The 19,693-nt window shown below is 45.8% G+C and overlaps 1 protein-coding gene across 1 annotated transcript; it reads left to right on the top strand.

The window, feature by feature from the left end:
- Nucleotides 1-1,024: 1,024 nt before the first annotated feature.
- mogat3a (monoacylglycerol O-acyltransferase 3a) lies at nucleotides 1,025-18,776 on the top strand. The gene is made up of 9 exons (XM_081599489.1): nucleotides 1,025-1,241; nucleotides 2,426-2,604; nucleotides 2,685-2,745; nucleotides 2,820-2,963; nucleotides 8,395-8,525; nucleotides 8,816-8,859; nucleotides 8,981-9,071; nucleotides 10,696-10,804; nucleotides 18,289-18,776. The coding sequence occupies exons 1-9, from the start codon at nucleotides 1,148-1,150 to the stop codon at nucleotides 18,441-18,443; spliced, it is 1,008 nt and encodes a 335-aa protein (XP_081455615.1). The 5' UTR covers nucleotides 1,025-1,147; the 3' UTR covers nucleotides 18,444-18,776.
- The last annotated feature ends 917 nt before the right edge of the window (nucleotides 18,777-19,693 follow it).

Raw genomic sequence — 19,693 nt, 5'->3', positions numbered from 1 at the left:
TGGTCCAAAGCTGAGAATCTGTCCAGCTGTCCCAGCAGTCGCACCACTCCACCCATAGATGTGGCCTGAAACAGAGGCAACACATTCACACTCGGCCCTTAAAGAACCCAACGTCCTCTATGCTCCTCTAAAAGGCGGCTGGGTGTTGGACACACCAAATGGGATCCGTTCATAAAGCCCCCATGGTCTAGATGTTGGTTCGACAACATCTACCTGATGGGACACTTTACCCTGATCCTAAATACTGAACCAACAGGTTCTGGGTGAAGGATGACGATCAGGACAGTCTTTAGTTTAACAGCTGCAGTCTCCCATCCTTCCTCCTCACACACGACTGGAGCTGAATGTGGAGAGTTTATTATCCCCCTTTTTTATTATTATATATGATTATAAGATGCTGTGCCTGTAAGAGCATTTAATTAAAGTAATAATTAATCTGTGAGAAGCTTTAATATCTTCTTAATATCCATCAGTGAGTTTATTCAGACCTTCTTTAACTCTTCTGTATTAATTATTAGGGTATTAATCATCTACAGGTAACATTTTTAATCTATAAATATGTCATAAAAATTCTTCTGGTTCTTTAAAAAATTATTTGAATTGATTCTTAAGTTTTTTTAAACTGTGTTTTTGTAAATATTCTACTGGGACATAAATAAGGTTTTTATTTAATATAGAAAATGTTTCACATTTTTAAATGAACTTTTCTTTATTCTTTATTTTTGATCATAGTAATTTTTGTAAATTTTTCAATTAAAACAGTAAATAAAATCTGCTGGATCTGATTGGAGGAAACAGTCTTAACCCCGCCCACACCGCGCCGGCCACCGCTCCGTTGAGTAATGGGGCGGAGCTTCAGAAACCGTGTCACCGTGCACGCGCTTGACTCACGCTCGTGCACGTCCCCGCTGGAGCTGCTGATTGAAGAGGGACACACCCGGGGAGCCGTCCTGTGCGCATGCGCAGAGCCAGGAGCGCAGTGTGGAAAGTTTGTGATGAAAGTTTGGAGAGTTACAGTTCAGTAGGAGAGGAAGAGGAGGAGGAAGAGGAAGAAGAGGAAGAGAAGCTCTTTATCTCCCGCTGAAGCTCCGACTCGCCGCGGCTCCTCTCCGCTCACCAGCCCGCCTTCAGCTGCTCCTCCCCCGGCATGAAGATCCAGTTCGCCCCGCTGAACGTCCCGCTGCGGAGGCGGCTGCAGACCGCCGCGGTGCTGCAGTGGGTTTTCTCCTTCCTGGCGCTGGGTGCGTATGGCTGGGTGGTACTGCTGGTACTGGTTCTACTGGGTCTACTGGGTCTACTGGGTCTACTGGACAGAATCTACTGGTCCAGTTGGCTCTACTGGTTCTTTCTAACCAGTACACTCTCCCAGTAATCAGGATGTAGGAGGTTCTGATCCATCTGCTGGAAGTGAAAGTGAAGAAAAGTTCTGATCCAGTTTCTGGTTCTGGTCTGGAAGTTCTGAAGGGAACCAGCTGGACCGGTACCGCTGGGCTCCAAGTTCTGCTCAGATGCAGGATGGATCTAAAGCTGATCAGATCCATCTGATCAGTGATCAATCCTCCATCTGATCTCCTCAGGTAGCGGCTCACCTGGACCAGCTGCTGCTGGACCGGATCAGAACCGAACCTGGTGGGTCCATCTGCTGACCAGCTGTTTTCTGTCCAGTCAGAATGAAATGAGTTTCATCTTCATCTCCATCCTGTCGTTTATTTTCAGCTTATTGAGGATAAACGAGGTTCAGTTTCATCGTTTAAACATTAAAATGATCATCAGGTTTTAACTCTTTGTAGTTTGTTATTGTAGTTTGTTATTGTAGTTTGTTATTGTAGTTTGTTATTGTAGTTTGTTATTGTAGTTTATTATTGTAGTTTGTTATTGTAGTTTATTATTGTAGTTTGTTATTGTAGTTTGTTATTGTAGTTTGTTATTGTAGTTTGTTATTGTAGTTTGTTATTGTAGTTTGTTATTGTAGTTTGTTATTGTAGTTTGTTATTGTAGTTTGTTATTGTAGTTTGTTATTGTAGTTTGTTATTGTAGTTTATTATTGTAGTTTGTTATTGTAGTTTATTATTGTAGTTTGTTATTGTAGTTTGTTATTGTAGTTTGTTGTTGTTCACAGATAAACTTTGTGCTGCTGCTCATTTTCACAGCAGGAAAAGTTTTAAGTTCATTTCCTACATTCTGGGTGTCAAACATGGAGCCGCATGTTTAGTGGGTTCAGACATGAGGAATGAGACGATTCAGATGGACCATCAGAACCATCTGGACCATCTGGACCATCAGGACCATCAGAACCATCAGAACCATCAGAACCATCAGAACCATCTGGACCATCTGGACCATCAGAACCTGGTTCAGCCAGTAGAACCCTGACCCAGCAGGTTGGTTCTGCCCGGTCCAGTTACTCATCCCGTCTCTGTTCCAGCCCAGTTCTGTCTGGCCACCTTCGTCCTGCTGGCCGTCTCTGATTGGTGGATCGCTGCTCTGCTCTATGCTGGTTGGCTGTGGCTGGACTGGGACACGCCCACCAGCGGAGGCCGGCGCTGCCATTGGGTCAGGAAGTGGAACATGTGGCACCACTTCAGGGACTACTTCCCCCTGGAGGTGAGCCCAGAACCGACCAGAACCGACCCACAGAGCATATTGGTCATTAATTGATTGATCACTGATTGATGTGTCTGTAGCTGGTGAAGACGGTCGATCTGGACCCGACCCAGAACTACATCTTTGGGTTCCATCCCCACGGTGAGACTCTGTTTCTGGTTCTGACCCAGTTCTCTCCACCACTGGTTCTGGTTCTGACCCTGTTCTCTCCCCAGGGGTTCTGGTGGCCGGGGCGTTCGGGAACTTTTGCACGGAGGCGACCGGGTTCTCCCGCCTGTTTCCGGGCCTGCAGTCCCACCTGCTGATGCTGCCGTTCTGGTTCCGAGTGCCGTTCTTCAGGGATTACATCATGTGTGGAGGTGAGTGAGGTTCTACCGGGTCGGGCAGCAGAAGGTCCGATTCCAGCAGAACCAACGGTTCAGATTTTAATATTCAAAACAGGAAGTAGCTGAGCGTACCGGTTCTGTTTACTGGACTCAACTAGTCTGTCTGTAAACGAGTCGAGGTTCTGGTAGAACCCAGCATGTCCGACCTTCTGGGTTCTGCTGGGTTCTGGAGCAGAACCAGGATCCTGATCATCATTCCTGTTTTTTTCTGACTACTTGCTAGCTTAACATTAGCTTCCCCCACCTGCTAGCTTAACGTTAGCTTCCCCCACCTGCTAGCTTAACGTTAGCTTCCCCCACCTGCTAGCTTAACGTTAGCTTCCCCCACCTGCTAGCTTAACGTTAGCTTCCCCCACCTGCTAGCTTAACGTTAGCTTCCCCCACCTGCTAGCTTAACGTTAGCTTCCCCCACCTGCTAGCTTAACGTTAGCTTCCCCCACCTGCTAGCTTAACGTTAGCTTCCCCCACCTGCTAGCTTAACGTTAGCTTCCCCCACTCAGACTCTCAATCACACCTGAATGATGCTGTATGAATCTGACCCTCTTCATGGACATTTTTCCTCCTTTTTATTGGCCACTGCAGCTAATCTGAACTCTTCGTCAATCTGGTCTCTCTCATCATCCTCCGACGATAATAAAGTCCCTGAATCGCTAACTCTTCCTCCTTCTCAGCTACTGAATCTGCTCCAGCAGTCAAAGTTTGAGTAGAAATTAACATATCGTTTAGTTTGACACATTTTTCTGAATGCACCTTTTAGCTTTTGTCGTAGTTTTTCTGACTCGTCTCGTATCCTCTCACTTTTCTCGGACTTCAGTTAGCAGCTAACCGTTAGCAGCTAACCGTTAGCAGCTAACCGTTAGCTGAAATGGCTCTTATTTATAACATCAGAGAAAATGGGTGGGGCAAGGAGAACCGAGAGATTTGATTGGATAAGCCCAATGTCCATCAATAAAATCAGCCAATGGGCTGCTGCAGTTTTCATTTAAATATATATATTGTGGCGGATACAATGTATATATTTCACACCAGAATGTATGCTTTTATTGTGAAGGAGAGAAGGTGAGGTGTGAAGTCACCAACGGCTGTTTTTCATTCCATTTTTGGTTTTTGTTGGAAGACATTGAGAATTAAAAAAGACTCAAATCACTTTTTCTGCTGACTTCCACAATATACCTGTTTAGTTATGACGGCGTCGGGCCGCAGTAAGTCCAGACGGTCAGCCCTCCCCTGGACAGACGTTCAGACTGAACGCAGGTTTTTCCTGTTCAAAGTGTCAACCTGCCACCGTTCTGCTGCGTTGCTCCAATTTACTTCATACCTTTACCTGCATTTGGCCAGTGGGGGCGCTAATGTCCACCCCTTGATTCTTTGCATTGTTACTGAATGATGTACAGATCAATAATCAACTGATCAGGTTCTGTTCAGGTTCTGGTTCAGAAACAAAAACTTTTTCAGAATTTAAAATAATGTTTCGAGTCATCCAGGTTTTAATCTCTAATCTACCAACAGGTTGGATTAATCTGGATTACAGATGAATCTGAGTATCTTCAGAACCAGGAGGAACCACCAGAGTCCAGGCTGATCGGACCCAGATGTTAGAACCAGCCAGATTCTGGGTCTGGACTTTGGTTCTGAACCTGGATCAGCTCAGCTGGTTCCCTGTCCTCCAGATTACAACAAACCTTATCAGTGACCTTTGACCTCTGTTACATAGCACCAGGGGAGTTGGGCCATGTGAGCGGTTTCATCAGAACCACCGGGTCCAAACTGTCTGAAGTGAAACTGGACCACAGGTCACAGCAGCAGGAGAGGGTGGGGGAGGCTACGGGCTCTCTGATTGGCTGGCTGAGCTCTATGAGGTCACATGGGGTCAGCGAGGGTCAAGGGTCATAATAAGCTCTGTTACAGGTGGAGACAGGTGAAGGTCAGGGAGACCCGCTGCCAGGTAGACACTGGCATCATGTCTCCTGCCACCTGGTGGCAACATGGAGAACTGCTGCCACCTGGTGGCTGGATGTGGAACTGCTGCCACCTGGTGGCTGGATGGGGAACTGGTGCCACCTGGTGGCTGGATGGGGAACTGCTGCCACCTGGTGGCTGGATGGGGAACTGCTGCCACCTGGTGGCTGGATGGGGAACTGGTGCCACCTGGTGGCTGGATGGGGAACTGCTGCCACCTGGTGGCTGGATGGGGAACTGCTGCCACCTGGTGGCTGGATGGGGAACTGCTGCCACCTGGTGGCTGGATGGGGAACTGCTGCCACCTGGTGGCTGGATGGGGAACTGCTGCCACCTGGTGGCTGGATGGGGAACTGGTGCCACCTGGTGGCTGGATGGGGAACTGGTGCCACCTGGTGGCTGGATGGGGAACTGCTGCCACCTGGTGGCTGGATGGGAACTGCTGCCACCTGGTGGCTGGATGGGAACTGCACCTGGTGGCTGGATGGGGACCTGGTGCCACCTGGTGGCTGGATGGGGAACTGGTGCCACCTGGTGGCTGGATGGGGAACTGGTGCCATCTGGTGGCTGGATGGGGAACTGGTGCCATCTGGTGGCTGGATGGGGAACTGGTGCCACCTGGTGGCTGGATGGGGAACTGGTGCCACCTGGTGGCTGGATGGGGAACTGCTGCCATCTGGTGGCTGGATGGGGAACTGCTGCCACCTGGTGGCTGGATGGGGAACTGCTGCCACCTGGTGGCTGGATGGGGAACTGCAGCAGCTTGATGTTGCAGTTTAAGCTGCATTATAGGTGCAGCTCAAAGACCTCTGGCTCTACATATGATGGAAGACATTGTTCAGGATCACATTTACCACTGCTGCCCTATCCAGGGACTGGAGAGGGATTGCATGAGTTGGGTTGATTTTCTCCCACTGTGAAGTTCCCTCTCCATGAACTGGAGAGGGAACTTCACAGTGGGAGATGAAGCATCAAGAGCATCTTGATTTCTGAGAGCAAGATGCTCTTGATCTCATCTAAATCTTCTCCAGAGTCCATCAGGTGGCCCAGAACCCAGCAGAACCTCCTGACCGGCCCGGTCAGCCTCTTCCTGTCAGAGCAGGAACCTGGTGGCTCTTTGGTAAAACTGGTAACTATCAGTTTCACTAGAGAGCCACTAGAGCTGGTTACCAACTGATAACTGGTAAAGCTAACCCCATCAGATTTACACGAGAACCAGTTAGCAGCTGGTAACTGGTAACCAGTCAGCTTTAGCAGAGAGGAACGTTTTCATCCTGGTCTAGAAACTATTCAGGATGTCGCCAAGAACGTAGATCATCTCATTATTGGTCATTATTGGGGGGAACCATAGACAGGAAAATCTCTTAAGACCAATTTTGGGGGGTCGGCAAAGTTACAGTGAAATGTAACATAAAATGTGGTTTAAATAGATTTTAAACCACATTCAAGCTGCAGGACCAAGAATGACTAGTGATGAACATCAAACATGTTTTTCTCAGTAAACAGCCTGTGGAGAAGTAAAACTAAAACTCAAATGTTGCTTCTATGTTTTGTTCAGTCTGACTGATCGAATCTCTGATCTAACCTTTACAAAATTATAAGGTTCTAAATAAAAAAACTTTAATGAGGAACTAATCTTAATAAAATTCCTCAGATTCATTGATTTATTGAAATGGCTCCAATACAAGTTATGGGCTGTTTAAATTATAAGTTGCTTTATTTTTAAGCCTCTTTTAGTTTTGCCATGTTCTGGGTGATGGAGGACCAACAGGTAGAAATGAATATCTGGGAGTATTATAACTTAAATGTAACATTTAAAGCACCAGAGTTTATATAGAAAAATATTCAGATTTTATTTTGTGGTTTTAAAGGCTCTACGTTGACGACAGTATATATATATATACTCGGTGTATGGGTCCCTTTCTGTTTCTCTATCTGTTCTTGGCTCCCACTCTGAGCTGCTCCACTTCTCAGCCCCTCCTCCGGTTTCAAACTCTTAATTAAATAAAAGTTAAAGGGTTAAATATAAATGAGATGTTTGCTGCCTTTGATAAAAACAGCTGAAGTCAATGAAAGCAGTGTAGCAGTTTAGCTAACGATTCAGATGATCATGATTCAAGGTAATGAAATTAACAAACTGCAGTCTGATCTTTATTGTTAATGTTTCTTATTCAGCAGTGAAAGGAAATAAAAGGTGTTTCATGTCTTAAGTATTTATTCACTGGAGGGTTTCATGTTTGTGCTGCAGCTCACAGCTAGCAGCTCACAGCTAGCAGCTCACAGCTAGCAGCAGCAGCTCACAGCTAGCAGCTCACAGCTAGCAGCTCACAGCTAGCAGCAGCAGCTCACAGCTAGCAGCAGCAGCAGCTCACAGCTAGCAGCAGCAGCAGCTCACAGCTAGCAGCAGCAGCTCACAGCTAGCAGCAGCAGCTCACAGCTAGCAGCAGCAGCTCACAGCTAGCAGCAGCAGCAGCTCACAGCTAGCAGCAGCAGCAGCTCACAGCTAGCAGCAGCAGCAGCTCACAGCTAGCAGCAGCAGCTCACAGCTAGCAGCAGCAGCAGCTCACAGCTAGCAGCAGCAGCAGCTCACAGCTAGCAGCAGCAGCTCACAGCTAGCAGCAGCAGCTCACAGCTAGCAGCTCACAGCTAGCAGCTCACAGCTAGCAGCAGCAGCAGCTCACAGCTAGCAGCAGTAGCAGCTCACAGCTAGCAGCTCACAGCTAGCAGCTAGCAGCTCACAGCTAGCAGCTAGCAGCTCACAGCTAGCAGCTAGCAGCTCACAGCTCACAGCTAGCAGCTCACAGCTAGCAGCTAGCAGCTCACAGCTAGCAGCTCACAGCTAGCAGCTCACAGCTAGCAGCTCACAGCTAGCTCATCTCTTAGCAGCTCTAACGGAGTCTGTTGTTCAGCTGCTGTTGCTCCTCCTTCACTTTGGACTGAACCATTGTTCTAATAATGGGGGGAACCAAAAATAAATTCTTTTTTTTCTTAGATGAAATGCGGATTTAGTTTGTTCTTTGTTTCTTTTGCCTTTTCATATTCATATTATTTAAATGCAAATGTTAATTCAATGATTTTTTGGGGGGGGACAATTCTAGATTTTTCATAGATTAGGGGGGTCCAAACTCCCTGAACTCCCTGATTTACGCTTATGGATGTGGCCTCAGTAAACTGGTTCCACTGGAGAGCAGAGCTACCTCCCATCCTGCTGCTAGAACCTCCAGAACCTGCAGGCTGGTACCAAAGGGTTCTGGTAGGACCGTCTGGACCAGTCAGGTCTCTGATGGATGATGGTGTCTAGAAGCTCTGCCTCCCATTCTGGTCGTGGACCAGTCAGAACCAGTCAGAACCAGTCAGACGGCTTCAGTTCTCCACATGGAAAGGAACTGGGTGAGCTGGATCTGAACAGAACCTTGGTTCTGACCGGTGTCCCTCTGTCCTCCAGGTCTGGTGTCCAGCAGTAAGTCCAGCCTGTCCCACCTGCTCAGCCGTCCTGAAGGAGGAAACGTGGCGGTCATCGCCGTGGGCGGAGCTCCAGAAGCTCTGGACGCTCGGCCCGGAGCGCTGACTCTGCAGGTAGGTACCGTGGTGAGGCAGAGGTCAGAGGTCAGGCTCAGACTTCAGACATTAGGTCAGAGGTCAGGTTCAACCAGGTACTTGTCCAAGTTGGTAGACCCAACTTGGACAAAGGTCTCTGATCTGGTTCTGTTGGTCTGATTTCTGCTCAGTTATTGGGTCTGAGAGGTTGCAAGTTCAACTCCTGATCAGAACCGAAACAGAACTCAGAATTGGACCAGAACCTGCGTTTGGTCCAGACGGTTCTGTTGGGCGGTTTGTCACTGACTGATCCTTGTTTCTGTGTCCAGGTGAAGAACAGGAAGGGCTTCATCAAGATGGCTCTGAAACACGGGTAGGCGGGGCCTGATTGGTGGGCGGAGCTTCAGGATCAGAGACCCAGCTGTTGTCATTGTACATACCTGTGTGTGTGTGTGTGTGTGTGTGTGTGTGTGTGTGTGTGTGTGTGTGTGCAGAGCTCAGCTGGTTCCAGTTTTTTCGTTTGGAGAAAACGAATTATTTGACCAGATGGAAAACCCGACTGGATCTCCTCTGAGGAGGCTGCAGGTCACACACACTGAACTACACACACTGAACTACACACACTGAACTACACACACTGGGAAATACACACACTGAACTACACACACTGGGAAATACACACACTGAACTACACACACTGAACTACACACACTGAACTACACACACTGAACTACACACACTGAACTACACACACTGAACTACACACACTGAACTACACACACTGAACTACACACACTGAACTACACACACTGAACTACACACACTGGGAAATACACACACTGAAATACACACACTGAAATACACACACTGAACTACACACACTGAACTACACACACTGAAATACACACACTGAACTACACACACTGACACACACCCCTCACATCTCCAGTTGTCTGATTTTCTACATTTTGTCTCCAAACAAACTTTAGTTTTTAAATATTATAACAATTGTTTCTGGTTTTAATGGTTTTGCCTCCAGGCGATTGGACCGTGTTTTGGGAGGATCCACTGCCATCATCATGTTGCGTTCATGAACTGTGAAATGTTTGGAAAACTGCAGATTTGAAGTTGATTCAACAGTTTTAGTAGAAATTCATAACCAGATGTTTCTGGTCGGAACCAATCAGCTTCTATTTGACATAAATCTATTTCAAAGCGTCTCTGGATCCCAGCGCTGGGATTTCCTGCAACCGTAAACTCACCACAGCTGTTTCTGCTCAGCATCGTCTGGTTCTGATGGTTATTGATCAGGAACAGAACCAACATGGTCGGTGAAAAGAACCAGCTGCTGGAGGTTCTGGATCAGAACCAGACTGACCAGCAAGAGGTTTTCCTCCTGGCTGAACTTTCACCAGAACCGGATCTCGTCTGGTTCTGGTTCAGATCGGCTGTTGATGCTTTGGTTCTGGATTAAACTGGTGGTACCGGGTCGGTCCAGTAACTTCAGTGTTGATGCATCTGATGCTCTGCAGATCATTTTCATGTCCAACATCATCAAATCAGTCAAAGTGGCTTTTTCTCACCAGTTGATCCTCGTCTGACCTTTGACCTGAGACTCTTTTAGCAGCAAAAGGTGACACCTAGTGGCCACTGCAGGGTACTGCAAGGAACAACAAAAACCTCTGAAAATCGTTAATAGGTTTAACTGACATTTGACCACAGCTCATTTTCCACCTGAGCTGTGGATCTGCAGCTCCTCCAGAGTCACAATGATTCTGATCAACGCTCTGCTGTCAGTCCAGCTGGACGTCCATGTCCTGGTAGAGGTGGTCTGCAGGAGGTCCATCCCATCTCTGTGTCCCTGGAGACATTCAGACTTCTGTTGTAGAACCGAACCTTTCTGTAAATGGAACCAGAAGGTTCTGGAGAAATCCAGCATCGTGTTTCATGACCCTGTTTGTCTCTACAGAACCTCTGAGTCCAGAACCTCTGAGTCCAGAACCTCTGAGTCCAGAACCTCTGAGTCCAGAACCTCTGGACTCCGGTTCTGGTAGCAGAGCTGGACAGGTTTTACCTTAAGGTACCAGAGTAGAGGGGCAGAGTCGGGAGTTGGTCTGGAGACAAAATGTGGACGACCTCAGAGTCCGAATGCGTTTCACAGCTCTGTGTCGGCCATGTTTAATATTATGGGATGTTGTTGTGTCAGCAGAACCGGCTGCAAAGCATCATGGGAATAGCGATGCCTCTGTTCCACGCCAGAGGAGTTTTCCAGTACAGCTTCGGCCTGATTCCCTACAGGAAGCCCGTTCACACCGTTGGTAAGTTCTGCTGACCCGGCCTCCATATTGGACCCACCAGAACCTCTGACAGAACCAGGAGGTCCAGTATAGAACCAGTGAAGGTCCAACCACAGAATGTTTGGATCTTTTGGAGCAGAAACAGAACCAGGGAACAGAACTGTTCAGCGGTTCTGTTCCCTGGTTCTGTTCAGCACCGGTAGAATAATCCTGATGGACTGAACCGGGTTCTAGTGTCGGGTCACATTAGAGGTTCTGATCTCCATCAGTTAACCCTTTAATCTGTCTGGTTATAAACTGGATTTAAATCCAGTTATAATTTATTCACTGCGATGGATTAGTGACCCGTCCAGGTGACCCGTCCAGGTGACCCGTCCAGGTGACCCGTCCAGGTGACCCGTCCAGGTGACCCGTCCAGGTGACCCGTCCAGGTGACCCGTTCAGGTGACCCGTCCAGGTGACCCGTCCAGGTGACCCGTCCAGGTGACCCGTCCAGGTGACCCGTCCAGGTGACCCGTCCAGGTGACCCGTCCAGGTGACCCGTCCAGGTGACCCGTCCAGGTGACCCGTCCAGGTGACCCGTCCAGGTGACCCGTCCAGGTGACCCGTCCAGGTGACCCGTTCAGGTGACCCGTCCAGGTGACCCGTTCAGGTGACCCGTCCAGGTGACCCCACCCCTTAACCTAACCCAAACCCTACTTCCATAACCAAAACGATTTCAAATGTTGAATGGATGGGCCATCTGACTCGGTCGAATCCAGAGAAAGAAGTTCCTGATTTATCACCTGAGCCATGAATAATAACAATGATAATAATGATAATAATGATAATAATGATAATAGAAGCTCCTCGCATCATGCAGACCCTTCTTTTCCCAATCAAAGCCTTTCTGATCCCGATGTGTCACTGAAGGAAGTGACTCTTGTTAGCATGTTGCTAATAATCCACAGGGTATTTGAGGTAAACCAAACTTATTGGCCTCATGTTCTCACTGCGTTTCCCTGGTTTGGTAGCACAAAGATTAAAGCACTGGTCAGATTTTGGTCGGTTACCATGACGACGTTCCTCCTGAAACATCTGATTGTTTTTAAAATGTTTTATAAAAGTCTGTAGGGACCCATCAGGCCCAGCTTTCCTCCCCGTCTTCATGTGGTCAATATCCAGCTCTTCTGTAATTTCAGCCTCCAGTTGTTTTCTAGAACCTTCATCTATGGAGGGAATAATCAACTTATTTAGAAATGAGTCGTGTTCCTGAGAGTCATGCAGCCTTTCATAGTATTTTCTAAACTCTTCATGTATTTTGATTGGGTCCACTAAAGTTTCCCTTTACTATTATGAATAGAGGTTATGTTTTTTTGCACTTCCGATTGTTTTATTTGCCAAAAGTTTCCCATTTTTCTCCTTGTTCATAGAAAAATTGATTTAATCTTAAACTGTCTGCAGATTCTTCTTCATATTGTGCCTTTAATAACGGCGATCCCTTCAGTTTCTGTTATTTCTAAAAACTTGTAGTTCCAATGATTTAGATCCTAATTGTTTTCTGCTCTTGTGTTGCTCTCTTGATTTTGTGTAACTAATTATTTAACTCCTGCCTTAAAGGCGTCTCGTTTGATACAGGCTGAAGTTTGTGTGATGTTGATACTGAAACATTCGTCTCTTTTCTCCAACATATTGAAGGAATTTCTCATCTTTCAGCCATTTCTGGTGTCGGCACCACCTAGGAGGCTCAGGCTGTTGGAATATATTAAATTACGGGTAGCGTGATCTGATAGAAGTACCCTATCATAGCAACAATCAGTCACATTGAGAGTAATTCTGTTGAAATCAATAGTCTATCAATAGTATGTTCTAAATGCTCTTGAATGGCACCAGTAGGTTTTAAATGTCTCCAGATATCAACCAGATTTAATTATTTCATAAAATCACACATTGTTTCCCTACTTGTGGTGTGTTTGGTCAGATCCTGATCCCAGTCCAAACTGGGTCCAGAACTCGGTTCCGGGTCCAGAACTCGGTTCCAGTCACCCCTATAATGTATTTTCCTGTCAGCATTGAAAGGGCAAGAAAGAAATTGGTATGGAAAACATCATCATCAGAGTTGGGACCATAAATATTTAATAAGTTCAGTTTCTTGTAAGATGGATCCTAATAATCAGATATTTCCCAATTTCTCTTTAATAACATTGTTGACCTGGAAAGGAACAGATTTATGAATTGGGGTCTTTACTCTGCAGCTCTTAATGAAAATGCCATCTCCTACCTAATTTTATATTTTCTTCCTCCTAGACATGGGTCTCTTGTAAAACTACTATTTTAGTTTAAATCTTTCTGTTTTTTCATGACTTGTTTGATTTTTTTATTTTGCTTTATGTAAACCTCTACAGTTCCAGGATGTGGATTTAATTTCTGTTCATCATGTCAGCTTAAAGACACTGATGCAATAACTCTGCAAATGTGTCCAAGAGGGTCAACAAAACAACTGAACAGTTAACATACACCCATATTCTGCTGGAACAAACGAAACCCCAAACCCAGCCAAAAGGTCAGAAACCCCCATATAACCGCTTCCAACCACCGACATGAAGATCCTCATCTATTCTATTGGTCCTTAACCTGCACCAACAAGTAAACATAAATATCTGTACCATATCCGACACCCTCCTGCGTTTCCAGCAGCCTATTTATCCCTATATGTTTGAGGTGATCTTTAGTATGTATAACAGAGGCATCATAATAGAATAATGAACCTAGAAGTACAACCTATAAATTATAAATAGTCCAACTTCATGCTGTACATTGTGAACATTACGATGATCTAACAAAGATATATTTAGCAAAGAGACGCACCTACGCTACATAGCATCAGTATTTAATCTATTCCGCCACTCTGTTATCCGTCCTCTGAATCCGATCGATGAACGTTTGGACCTCGGCTGGAGAGTTGAACCTGAAACTTTCCCCTTGGTACGTTAGCACCAGATTAGCCGGAGGGATGATGCCGTAACTCAGCCCGCCGAGGCGCTTGCAGACTCCATCGTACTGATTGTGTATCTCTAGCAACGTCGTTGTAGAGTCACACTTGTTGGTTCTTATAGAGGATATCAGTTTTTACTTGCTCTGAACATCCTTTTGTTTATAGTTGAGCATAATTACGGTTCTTGGGGGTGTTTCTGCGTTTCTTTTCGGCCCAACATGGTGAGCTCTTTCAAGAATCAGCAGGTTTCTCAGGGCAGGCAACTCGAGCACTTTCCTCACTGCTTCTATGGCTGTCATGACACCATCAAACCTTCCAGAAAACTCGTACTTGGAGCAATAAAGAGCTTAAAGTCTATCTGCTTTGTCGCTGAGTAAGCTATTCATTTTGCCGCTGTTAGCTGCTAGCTCTTCATCTACTCCCTTGCTGCTGCTCGGTTCCTTGCTAACTTTCTTGATAGCTTAATTCGTAGTCCGTCGACTTGGATTGCGTAATTATTCTTGGCTTATCTTTGCTCGGCCTTCCTGACATAGTTTCAACCAATCAAACTCTGTTACCGTTGTTTCAGCATTCAGGAAATTTTAGATTAATGGAATTAAAGCTCCTGAATGTGTTTTTGTTATGACAGTCTAGATTAGCGGTTCTCAACGTGGGCGGTACCGCCCCCCAGGGGGCGTTCAGAGGATGGCAGGGGCCGCTGCCGGACATTTTTACAAAAGGGGGGCGCTGGGATGCTTTTGGGGGACGTTTGGTCGAAGGTAAACTTTACACCTTAAGTCTACAACAATACCAGTTTAGACTTTGAGCAACTTGGTAAAACTGTATTGTGTAACATTAAATCATGCTTGGCTGCAGCTGTATTGATGGCAGCTCTTCTTCTATTCAGTGTTTGTAGCTTCATGGCTCCGCATCAGTTCAGCGTCACACCGGCTGATGATGCTGCTGTGATTCACTTTGTCTGGTATTTATGAAGCTACGTATGTTTTGGCAGTTCTGTGATCATGTCAAAGCAGCAACTTATATTAAAAAGTGTTTTATTTCCGTTTGAAAGCTGCCCGCTTCCATGGAAGGACAACAGAAAATCGCTCTTATAAACATGTAATTACTAAAATCACGATACACTCATTGTGTATCCCTCTGAAAAATGAACCCATTTAAATAAATAAATCCCTCCATGGTGATACCACGATAGAGAGCGTTCATTTTATAGCGTTAACACGGAGCTGTAAGTGGTCCGGTATGAAACAGGCTGATAGAACAACACAGCACTTTAACATTTCAATAATCAGAATGCAGAAATTGTTTCCGTTGTTTTAAAAGGTTCATGTCAGTCTGACTTTTCCCCATCGATACGCTTCCCCACCGCCCTGCACCTTAGGGATTTTAAAAAAACAAAACAAAACAAAAACTCTGCGCACATTGCGCAAAACTCTGAAACAGGAGAAGCGGGACATAAAACGGAGCGACGAACTAGATGTGAATTATGGCATAAAAACAGAGAATCTGACGCTGAACAGTGAAAAATCAACACATGATGTGAAACATAACAATGAGGCGGCGCAGCAGGTGATGAGTGAAGATTACTGATGGTCAATAAACGATAAAATAAATCTAGCAACAGGAAAGAAACTAAAGTGGACATAGCAATAAACCAAGAGAGGATAAAACTAATCAAAGGAAACTAAATGGAAATGAATGAAGAACAAAATGCAAGAATAAACTAAGAAACTAAAGTAAATACAGAGGAATAAACTGGTATGGCAAGACCTTTCGAGCAATAATTAATACAGAGACTGTATGGCAAGAATAAACAGACACTATTTCCAGATAAAAGGTAAAATAATATTGTTGAAGTGCCATGGGCAGGAGCGCAACTACACATTGTTCAGGTGGATGCGAAAACATAAATCGCCCCCCAAGAAGGAGCGTAGAAACATACGCTCCCCCCCAGCCCCCCTCCTCCAGACGCCGATACGTTCAGGGCAAAACTCGCTACATTTACCCCGTTATGTGCACGAGGTGAAGGAGCGTAAGGCTCACTGAAGAGTACGGGAAAACATAATCGGTGCGCCGATTCAAAACATCTACAATAATGATAGTAACATTGATAATAAAATAATTGTCAGTGCAAAGTAACCTACAAATTCTTTGGTGGGGGGCGGTGAGGGACCTGGATTAGGGCTAGGGGGGCGCTGGGCTGAAAAAGGTTGAGAAACACTGGTCTAGATCTATTCTCTTGGTTCTTAACTTCCACTAACAAATAAAAATAAATATATTTACCATACTTGTAAGCAGTATTGTGCATCAGTCTGTAGTCCTTCCCTGGACAGAAGCTCAATCTGAACTCAGGTTTTTTCTTCTGTTCCAATTGTTAACCTGCCACAGTGGCGGCCATGTAAATGAAGTGGCTTCATTTTTCATTCACTTCATATCTTTACCCTAATTTCCACCCCTGCCTTAATGTAATATTTTTAGATTTGTAAGTAGACAAAATGTGTATTATGTATAAATTGATCAAATGGCTAATCTTGACCCAAAATATCTTATTGATTTTATTTGTGCCATGTTAACATTTAGCTTTGGTTTATAAATTTATGCTGTAGCTCCAACATGGCGTAGTATTTATAAATAAAGCCCATTTAAAAATATCTATTATGGGTGTGCTGTGATGGCGCAGGGGTTGAACACAACCCACATATGGAGGCTTCGGTTCTCAACGCAGCTGTCACAGGTTCGATTCCTTGCCTTGGTGACCTTTACTGCATGTCTTTCCCCATCTCTCATTACCCACTTTCCTGTCACTTAACTATCAAATAAAGGCCACTAGAGCCAATAAAGCCTTAAAATATCAATTATGAGCTAAATACAATTCTTATTAAACTCACTTTGAAGATTCAGGTGAGGCAGAGTCTCACCTGTCATCATGGAAAAATAATATATAATATAAAATCATTTATATTGCTATTTTCACCCTGTGGTTTTGCACTACAAAGTACCTATTTTTTACTTAGCTTAACCAATTCTGATTAGTTTTTCTTCAAAATCGCTGGATTTTCGCATTTTCCCATTCAAATGCTCAGAAGCAAAGCTGGTGAGGCAGCAGCAGCTGAGCCTCACCTGGGATACTCTCTAAATGTTCTGTTCTGTGTGCAAAATTCTTGAATGTTTTTTGGTGTTAAATCCTAAAACATGAAGTGGGATTGTCAGTTGCTATGGCAACGAGTCTGCGTAGCTTGGCGAATACAGATCACTTTGCTGTGGATCATAGCACAAAATTAATACCTACATTTTTAAGTTTCACTGAGTTAACGCGGCTATGGATGACATGTAAATGATTAGTCTTTTGCCCCCCAGCGTTGTATGAATGCGGTCCAATAACATGCATGGCGTCTATATAAGTCAGAGCCTCACCAGTAATGAACCTCACTGCACGTCACTGAGAGACATCGTCCCTCCAGCGTGTCCTGGGTCTCCCCTCCTCCCGGTGGGACCTGAACTCCTCACCAGGGAGGCGTCCAGGAGGCATCCTGACCAGATGCCCGAGCCTCAACTGGCTCCTCTCGACGTGGAGGAGCAGCGGCTCTACTCTGAGTCCCTCCTGGATGACCGAGCTTCTCTCTCTAAGGGAGAGCCCAGCCACCCTGCGGAGGAGGAAACCCATTTCGGCCGCTTGTACCCGTGATCTCGTTCTTTCGGTCATGACCCAAAGCTCATGACCATAGATGAGGGTGGGAACGTAGATCGACCGGTAAATCGAGAGCTTCGCTTTTTGGCTCAGCTCTCTCTTCACCACGACGGACCGGTACAGCGCCCGCTTCACGGCAGACGCTGCCCCAATCCGCCTGTCGATCTCCCTTCTTCCCTCATTATGAACAAGATCCCCAGATACTTAAACTCCTCCACTTGAGGCAGGACGACCCCCCTGACCCGGAGAAGGCACTCTACCCTTTTCCGGCTCAAGACCATGGCCTCGGATTTGGAGGCACTGAGCCTCATCCCGGCTGTGAATCGCTCCAGTGAGAGCTGCAGATCACGATCCGATGAAGCCAACAGGATCACATCATCCGCAAAAAGCAGAGATGAGATCCTAAGGCCACCAAAACGGATCAACACCTCGGCTGGTCAGAGATTCTGTCCATGAAGGTAATGAACAGAATCGGTGACAAAGGGCAGCCTTGGTGGAGTCCAACTCTCACCGGAAACGAGCCCAACTTACTGCCGGCAATGCGGACCAGACTCTGACACCGGTCATACATAATTGTGAATAAATTCAGCTGTTTCTGTAAAAATGCTTAATCTCCGAGTCGCCATGTTTTTATTTATTCATTTTCAGTTTTGTGAACAGATGTTCCACTTATAGGTTCTCTGTCCAGGTTCCGGTAGAACCTGATTCATAACCCGTGATAAAACCGGTTGGAACCAGATTCCAACCTGTAGAACCTGATAGAACATGCGGTAGAACCAGGCAGAACACGGTAACACATGAAGTAGAACCAGCAGTAGTACCTGACCTTCTCCCTCTCCGTTCCAGTTGGGAAGCCCATCCCAGTGACCCAGACGGCGTGTCCCACCTCAGAGGACATTGATGGTCTCCACAGCGTCTACCTGCAGAACCTGGCGGATCTCTTTGAGCAGAACAAGAACCTTTATGGCCTGGAGGAACATCAGCACCTCACCTTCATATGACCGCTGCTCGGTTCTGGTACCAGAAACACCTGAGCCATTATGATCAGCTGACTGTGATCCTGCAGCCTGATTGGCTGACTGGATTTAATCTGAAACTGTGTGCAGACAACTGGACTGTTGAAGGGTTCCACCATCAGAACTGAACCATGTCTGACCCGCTTGTCCTTCTCTGCTCAGTTGTAATGAGTCTAAGTGGGCAGCAGGGGGCAGCAGCCCCAGTCTTCAGAACTGAACTGGGTCTGTCCTGCTCAGAAAGGTATCAACAAGACCTCAGTCCATTTACATAAAGTTCTGATGGTTCCCTCACAGGGTAATAAATCACATAAACCAGAACCAGGATGGTCCGCTTGTTCTGTCTGGGTCAGTTTTATCACAGTGTCGGTAAGAATCTGTGTGGGGGATAGGATTTAAATCTCTTTATAATCCCCCACCTCGTCTGACAACTGGGCAGTTGAAACTGGAGTACTGAAGGCAATGCATGGGCCGCCGTCCGCAGCTCCTCTGTCCTCTGGTCCTCTCGTTAGTATTCCACCAATAGTAATGAGAGAGAGAGAATGATCAATATTGATGTGCGACCATGAGAAATACAGTTAGACCAGGGGAGCCCAAAGTGGGTCCTGGAGGGCCGGTGTTGAGAATAAAATCATATCTTCTGGCTTGTCCTCCCGGATTCAATGATTCCATGTGTGGAAACAAAAGCCACACAGAGATGACGGTCATAACATTTAAAAGTATAAAATCACATCGACAACACAGACACTTCAAATACACTAAAACAGACAATCATTTACCCGAGACAAATGGAACACAAAGTAAGAAAAGCAAAGACGTCTTTGGAGAGTTGCAAAAGCAAATCTAGTTTGTTCCTCCTTTGTTTTATAGTAAAGGTGTATTCTTGTCTTTAATTTATTCAAATAAGGCGTATCTTTGGTCATCCAACCAGCAGCCGTCTCTAACCTTGCTTATTTTATTGTTCGCTGCCAAAGTCCACGCTTAACTGCGCCCCGCCCCCATTCACGCTGCGGGGCGTTGACAAGCGGTGACGGGGCTTTGCACAGTTGCTTACATACAGTGGTGGAGAAAGTACTCAAAAAATTTACTTAAGTAAAAGTACAAAAGTCAAAGTACCACATTAACATTTTACTTAAGTAAAAGTAAAAAAGTACTGGGTTTTAAAAATACTTAAGTATTATAAGTAAAAGTACTTGCTGAATGCATTACCTAATCGCTAATATCATTAAGTGTGCCGA

The sequence above is a fragment of the Poecilia reticulata genome, chromosome 18 (genome assembly GCF_904066995.2).
Source record: "Poecilia reticulata chromosome 18, P_reticulata-male-v2, whole genome shotgun sequence".
NCBI classification, from domain to species: Eukaryota; Metazoa; Chordata; class Actinopteri; order Cyprinodontiformes; family Poeciliidae; genus Poecilia; species Poecilia reticulata.
The sequence above is the reverse complement of the archived record's forward strand: the minus strand, read 5'-3'. Positions and strand labels throughout refer to the sequence as shown.